The 7,929-nt window shown below is 47.8% G+C and overlaps 1 protein-coding gene across 1 annotated transcript; it reads right to left on the bottom strand.

The window, feature by feature from the left end:
• Window positions 1-3,207: 3,207 nt before the first annotated feature.
• Window positions 3,208-4,491, bottom strand: Becn2 (beclin 2). The gene has a single exon (XM_028865421.1). The coding sequence runs from the start codon at window positions 4,489-4,491 to the stop codon at window positions 3,208-3,210; it is 1,284 nt and encodes a 427-aa protein (XP_028721254.1).
• Between the last annotated feature and the right edge of the window lie 3,438 nt (window positions 4,492-7,929).

Below are 7,929 nucleotides of genomic sequence, written 5' to 3' on the forward strand. Positions count from 1 at the left end.
ATCAGATGTAGCTCCCTCTGCCAGGAGTTCAGAACCCAACAGGCCTCCACTGGTGGCTGTCAGAACTGACAAATACCACTAGGGGGCGGAAGCGACCTATTTTAGGCTTAGGAGAGCCACAGATTGGTGGCCACTAAACCTTCAATTTTTAAAAAGTTTGGTGGGTTTATATAAACCTCATAAAGGTCATCTCTATCCAAGTGGGGTATTACATATAAATGTTGGGGGTGCTGGTTAGTTCAACTTGAAACAAGCTAGAATCATCAGAGAAAAAGGAGCCTTAACTGGGAAAATGCCTCCAAAAGATTAGGCTGTGGGTGAATCTGTAGAGCAATTTTCTTATTTAGTGATTGATGGGGGGTGGGGGGGAGAAGCCATTGTGGGTGACTCCACCCCTGGGCTGGCGGTCCTGGGTTCTATAAGAAAGCAGGCTGAGCAGGCCATGAGAAGCGAGCCGGTAAGCAGTACTCCTCTGTGGCCTCTGCATCAGCTCCTGCTTCCAGGTTCCAGCCCTAATTGGGTGACTGTTCTGTCTTCCTTGAGTGATGAAGAATGATGTGAAAATGTAGGCCTAATAAACCCTTTCCTCCTCAGCTTGCTTTTCCGGTCACCACATGTCGTTTCACCACAACAGTAGTAACCCTAAGACAGGGACTAAGGAGCTGGAGAGATGGCTCAGCAGTTAAGAGCACTGGCTGCTCTTCCAGAGGTCCTGAGTTCAATTCCCAGCATCCACATGGTGGATCACAACCATCCGTAATGAGATCTGGTGCCCTCTTCTGACCTGCAGAACACTGTATACATAGTAAATAAATAAATTAAAAAAAAAAAAAAAAGACAGGTACTAAACAGAAAAGTAAATGTATCTCCAGCAGGTTTTTCGGAAAAAGAACTGAAGAACCGTAACCAGCGCTCAGCATGATGTTACCCAGAGGGGTGCTTGCTGGAGAATTAAAGAACACAGTTTGGGGAGTGAGGGTCTAAGAAAGGGAAGTCAAGGCAGAGGTAGAAGCAGAGAATCTCTGGCCTCTGAAACAAGTCCTTTCTCAAATGTGGATATGATTTTTTAATCTTCATAGCATGCCTTTGCCTAAAGATAAGCAGTTATGAATTTGAATGTATCCAGGAGCACCCAGCAGGGAATGTACAGCTGCCAGCTCAGGGAACGCCCAGCTGCCAGCAGCTGATGAAACAGTAGAACGGCTTGAATGTCCAGAGCAGGCACTTGCCTGTAATCTTTCAGGAGATGCAGAGGCAGAAGGATCAGGAACTCCAGACCTGGGCTATGTAGTGAGTTCCAGGCCAGTTGGAGCACCTTAAAGGTGCAATATTACATTAAGGGTCTCTGAACCCTCTCACTTCTACATCCCGCTTGGGGAAGATGCCTTGTTGTAACTAATGGCACAAGGAACTGATCATTTGACACTATGTAACTGATTACAAAGTTCCACCTCCTTCCCAGACATTCCAGTCATTGGACTTACACTGCCATCAGTACCAGGCAAGATGTTTGTTTTAAAATGAGTTGGACTGCTGGGCGGTGGTGGCACATGCCTTTATCCCAGCTCTCAGGAGGCAGAGGCAGGAGGATGTCTGAGTTCGAGGCCAGCCTGGTCTACAAAGTGAGTTCAGGAAAGGTGCAAAGCTACACAGAGAAACCCTGTCTCGAAAAACAAACAAACAAAAAAAAAATGAGTTGGACCAAACACAGGGCCTCTTGTGTCCTGGGCAAAAACTCGACAAAGATGTATCCCCAGGCTTCAAAGCTAATTTCAAACAAACAAAAATCCTGGCAGTGGCGGCACACACTCTTAATCCCAGCACTCAGGAGGCAGAGGCAGGCGGGCAGATCTCTGTAAACTAGGGGACAACCTGATCTACAGAGTTCCATGCTGGCCTGAGCTATATAGACCATGGCTCTGAAAACAGAAAGTAATGTCAACATGACACACCTAATTAGGAGACACCTCTCAGTTGTAGCAGCACAAAAATTCTAGCATAGTAGAGGCTGAGGCATGGCGATATGGAATGCCAGGGAAGCTTGAGCTTTAGGCAATCCAGTCTCAAAGACGACACACTTTGAATCATTTAAGAACATGTAAACATTTATTAAAATTGTCTTAGAGATAAAAAGGAAAGGCTCATGCATTACAACAGTAAAAAACTCGTGATCCCTGATGTCTGGTTCCCATGACTACCACCCTCCAAAGCTCCACTCCACACAGTAGGGCTACACAGTTTTTCTCAAAGAGTTCAAACCCTCGGTTTCTCTCCCTGCCACCCCAACTCCGCTCATCTCCGGCCAATTCCCTCCTCGTCTCTTTATTACTTTCTAATCAAGAGTGATCTGATGTCTGTCTTTGTTTTTTCCCCTATCCTTTTGAATGCCTGGGTGGAGGTGGACCAGAGAAAAGATACAAGGAAAAAAGACACAGGGTCGCAGAATGACCTCTGGGCCACTCTGAGCAAATACACCTAAGTGGTGCTAGGTGTATTTGCTACACCAAGGGCCTCTGATGTAATTAAAATTTTAAAACTCGTTCCTGGTTGGTTCAGTAATCACAGCACTCAGGGGCCTAAACAGGAGTGTCAAGGGTTTAAGGTCAACCTGAGCTCCAGAGAGCCTGTCTCAAAAAAAAAAAAAAAAAAAAAAAGACAAAATGGTATCTTTGAATATGTCGTACTCTTGAGCTGTACTATCTTATTTTCCTAGTCTTTCAGAAAAGAAGTTAATTTTGACAGTGTTATATGGTCCACTTGCAGCCAACACAACTCATACACCAAGTCAATTTCATGCAGAACACACACCCACACACAAAATATTGTAATCAAGCTGCTACTGATCAATCAGAGTCACAGAACAGACCCAGGAGATGAACTGCAACCCCAAGCCAGAGTGTTACAAAGCTTTTAAGCCTGAAAACCACAGCATCTGTGCCAAGTTACAGTTACATTTTTCCACCAATCAGTACTCAGAGAGAGGAGACTTTCCTAGGAACATTTGTCTATGTGGTACACTTATCTTGTCCCCATTAGTTGGCTTACTCAAGTACGGCAGGGCAGCTTGCCCCCCCCCAACTCACGTCTCAACTTGAAATCAGGATATCAGTTACCCAGGTCCATGCCTCCCTCTGCCAAGCAGGAGGTCTTGGGAACTGGAACTTGATTTGACCCCCATTCAAAATGGAAGCTCTATTCAAAATGGCTTCAGTTTGGGTTCTTCTTGCCACAGTACCTTAGCGGAGCCCAAGCAAGAAGCAACTTCAAGTTGGTAAGCATGCACTTAAGAGCCTTGACCCACTCGTCCTCTGTGTTCAGGTGGGTTCTGATGGAGTAGCACCTCCCACTGCCCCAGGAGTCCTCCATCATACCTTCCTTCACATGGATCTTGTAGGGCAGGAAGAAGCGCTCCTCCTCCTCCTTCTCAACCTCCTCCACGAACTGCTGCAGGCAGTCCAGGAAGGCCTTCATCCCACGGTCAAACTTGTTATTCAAGAAGACGCTGTGACTCCCATCCGAGAACAAAACCAGCACCCCATCCCCAGTCAAGGACTTGAGGTAGGAATGGTTCCCGCGGGGAACAAGTTGGTACCTCTGGAATTGCAGTCCAGCTATCTTGGCCAAGCTGAAGAGCAGCAAGGCTGTCTGTCCCCAGGCGGCGTTGATCTCATCCCATCCCACCTGGATGTCAGGGAGGCAGCCCAACCTGAAGTTGTTGATAATGCCCAAGGGCCCCTCGTCCGAGATGGTAAACGTGATGTTGAAGATATTGGTCTTTCTCAAGTGCTGCAGCTGCCTCTGGGCATATGCCAACTGGGTCTCCACACTGCTCAGCTGGTCCATCAGCTCCAGCTGGTCCATTTTCAAGGCAGAGTAGTCCATCCAATCCTGCTCCTCCTGTTGATTCAGCGCCTTGCTCTCTTCCTGGGCTGCTCCGAGTTCCGCGGCGATTCTGGTACAATGGTGGTCTATGTCCTTCAGCTCCTGAGCCAGTCTTGCTTCCTCCTGCTCCAGAGCCCGCAGCTCAGCCAAAAGCTCCGTGTGCATGGCCTCCTTCTCCTCCTCGCTCACCAGCGACTCTCTCTCCAGGAAACTTCTGTACTTCTGGTTGTCAGATTCAACTAGAGTGAGTTGGGCATCTAGTTGGCTCAGAAGATTGTCCACGCACTGGTCACACAGCGGGTGGTCCACATCCTTTTGGCCCGAGAGGATTTCAAAGGTCTCTAGGATAGTGTTTTGGATAGTGTTCAAAGTTCTCAGGGTAGTAAACTCACCGAGCAGAGTGAAAGTGCAGCAGGCACCTTCCTGGGATGTCCTGCCGTAGTCAGGAAAGGGTCTGCTGGAGGTCCTGGCATCCCCAGAGACTGGCGTCTTGGTGGGGGTGCTGGCACAAGGCTGGGCTTTCAAGGGCTCTTTCTGCATTGCACAGAGCTCCTCTGAGAGTTTCAGGGGCTGGTTGCAGCGCTGGCACAGGAAGAAGGTGGGAGACATCCTGCAGGTCTGTACTCCTACCAGAGCCTAGGTTTCTTTCCAGCCGAGTAAGTCTTTGGAGATGTCTCTCTCCTATTTTCCTCTATATCTTATCACAATTAGCTACGGGGCTACCAGTAGACCTCTTACAGACCTCACAGGCCAGTGATTCTCTGGAAATGCTGATTATCTTGCTTTTCTCCTTGAAAGTTTTCAAGACGTATCTTAAAACTAATATCTAACCTTAAAATCTGATCATGATTTATCCCACCTTAAAATGCTTAATGCCTTTATCTCATCTTTAGAAAAGGTCTAAGTTTCATTCGGTGGCACATGCCTCTGATTCTAGCATTCAAGAAGTGGAGGAAGAGCTGGGTGGTGGTGGCGCATGCCTTTAATCCCAGCACTTGGGAGGCAGAGCCAGGCGGGTCTCTGTGAGTTCCAGGAAAGGCGCAAAGCTACACAGAGAAACCCTGTCTGGGGTGGGGTGGGGTGGGGGAGGTGGAGGCAGGAGAATCTTGACTTTGTTTGTTTTTGAGGCAGGGTTTGACTGTTGTAGGTAGCCTAGAACTTTTTAGACCATGCTGACCTTCACTTACTTCTGCCTCCCAGATGATGGGATTAAAGGTGTGTACCAACCACACCCGGTCAAAGCTGAACTTGTCACCAGCCTAAACTATGCAGTATCTGGAGTATATACTGAGACCTTGCCTTAAAAAAAAAAAAAAAAGCTGGGCAGTGGTGGAGCAGACCTTTAATCCCAGCACTTGGGATGCAGAGGCAGGAGAATCTGTGTGTTAGAGGCTAGCCTGGTCTACAAAGTGAGTTTCAGGACTGTTACATAGAAAAACCCTGTCTCAAAAAAAAAAAAAAAAGGAAAGGAAAGGAAGTCCAGGTATAGTGACAAATGCCTGTGATCCTAGGATTGTTGTCAGCCTTAGCTACATAGTGAGAACATCCAAGTACACAGCAAGACTGTCACAAAGAGACACAGGCCTGTGAACTCATCACTTGGGAGGCAGAGGCAGAAGGATCAGGAGTTCAAGACCAGCCTCCACTACTTAGTAAGTTCAAGACCAGCCTGGGTTCTAAGTGGCCCTGTCTCAAAATATAAACTCCCCAGGCAACAGTGGCACACTCCTTTAATCGCAGCACTTCGGCAGGTACAGACAGATGGATCTCTGTGAGTTAGAGGTCAGCCTGGTCTGCAAAGCTAGTTCCAGGACAGCCAGGGCTACACAGGGAAACCCTGTCTAGAAAAACCAACTATGTATGTATGTATGCATGTATGTATACTCTCAACAAGGAGCTTAGTTGTCTCAACCTGACTCCAGGGTCCAGACCATTTGCCAGCCCCTCTCTTCCTGTCTCTGTATGTGACTTGGTTTTAGCTCTTCAGTACATCATACCTCCCACCACCCCAAATGCTACTCTCCATTCCCTTTGAAAGTCAGTTTTTGAATGTAGAGTTAGTTATCATGGAGGGAGCACCCCTGTACCATCATGCATGTGGGAAGGTCAGAAGATAACTCTCAAGAGTTGGTTATCTTCCTCCATCATGGGGGCTCCAGGGATTGAACTTGGGCCATCACTTGGAGGCAAGGACCTTTACCCATGGAGGCATCTCCTTTAGGAAGCCTAATCTGACCCACAAACTTAGACTGCTCTCACAATGCACTTAGAATCCTTCATCACACCATAACAGACATGCACAAGAAACATTGTCATTCCAATTAATGAAACAAGAGTTTGGAGGTGTGCATTTTTACCATCAGCTCAGCCATACACTAAAGTGTGATTCCACACTGGAATCCCACACTTCAGAGGCTGAGGTGACAGGATTGTGAGGTGAAGGCCAGCCTGGGCTACGCATTGAGATGTTTTGTTTATTTCTTTGTTTTTCCTGACAGGGTCTCTCTGTGTAGCCTTGGCTGTCCTGGAACTTGCTCCGTAGACCAGGCTAGCCTCGAACTCACAGAGATCCGCCTGCCTCTGCCTCCCGAGTGCTGGGGTGAAAGGCGTGTGCCACCATGCACCATGAGGGGGACAGTCAAGAATTAGACAGCAGGTCTTTTAACCTTTATGAGCTCCCAAAAGCATCTCTGAAGCAATCAATAAAAGAAGTGTCCTCTCTAAGTTAAGTATAGAACTGGCCAGTCAGTATTCCAGAGCCTGCTAAAGCTGGCCAAAGACGAACAGTGATTAAAACCATAATGGACCATTTGCTGTGGGTTTAGCAGTAATTTGAGGCCCTCCTGCTCTCAGAGTCATGGTGTTGGGAAGGATGTCCACAAAGCATGCCTTTCCTTTCCCAAAGTTCCCCCCCTCCCCAGGGCTGGACTGCTTAAATGTCACAGTCAGTTCTGAATCTAGAGTACACCCCCAGGGCTATGGAAGGTGATAAGAAAATGCACTGATGAGGACTACACCCATCCTGCCTTCTTATCCCCAGGTCCTGAGGCTGGGGAGGAGCCCATGAGACCTCTGTGGACTGAAAGGTGACCCCTAGAATGTTTTTGTTGTTGTTGTTGCTGCTGCTGCTGTTCAGGGTGTGTCCCCAAGACTGACCCAAGCCTATAGTTGCTACCCAATCCCAGCCACACTTATACAGCTGGTTAGAGCCTAGAATAGTCTCTCACAGCCTTCAACTCTCTGGCTCTCCTGCTAATTAGCTATTTAAAGTTTTTTCTCCCATTTGGTGATTTTGTGGGTATGTGCATGCACATATGTGCTTCGGTACATCTATGGAGGTCGGAGTGCAACTTGTGGGACTTTCTCTCCTAACTCAAGCCCCCAGTCTTGGTGGCAGAAGCCCTTAGCTGCTGAGCCATCCCACAGTTGTGTGACCTTTGACAAAACTTGAACACCTCCCACGCACAGGTGTGTCCAATCATTTGATACCGGCAGAGGCCATCTTATCTACCAACTGCCCCAACGAGTTACAGAAAAAGCAACCCTAAGAAAACCTCCTAGTATCTGAAATTTGTGCTTTTGTGTTGGGCTGCATTCATAGCTGACTTAGTCACAGGCAGCCAGAGGGCCACAGATTGAACACACCTGCTAGGCTGTAAGGGCCAGAGGCTGTATCCATTCCTTTTGATTGTGACAGGGTCTCAGACCTTAGCAGACCCCCTGACCTTTGCACAACTGACTCCATGATGGAGGTACCATTCAAGCTGTAAAACTTAGCATGTAGACAGCACCATTTGCCAAAACTAAAACAAAGACCTAATCTGTGGGGCGTTAACCCACCACCCCCACAGTTCCCCAGAGTTTTCTTGAGTGCGATCAGCAGGAAATATTAGATAGAAGGATTTATTGCAGAGAATATTGCGGAGATAAACAGATAGAAAATAAAGGATAGCCTCGAGAGGGCCTGGAACCTATTCCAACGGGCCCCGACTGTCTCCGGCCCAGGGTTTTTATAGAGACGCCAAGGGGTGGAGCAAAAGACCTCCT

This window comes from Peromyscus leucopus, chromosome 15, assembly GCF_004664715.2.
Source record: "Peromyscus leucopus breed LL Stock chromosome 15, UCI_PerLeu_2.1, whole genome shotgun sequence".
NCBI lineage: Eukaryota > Metazoa > Chordata > Mammalia > Rodentia > Cricetidae > Peromyscus > Peromyscus leucopus.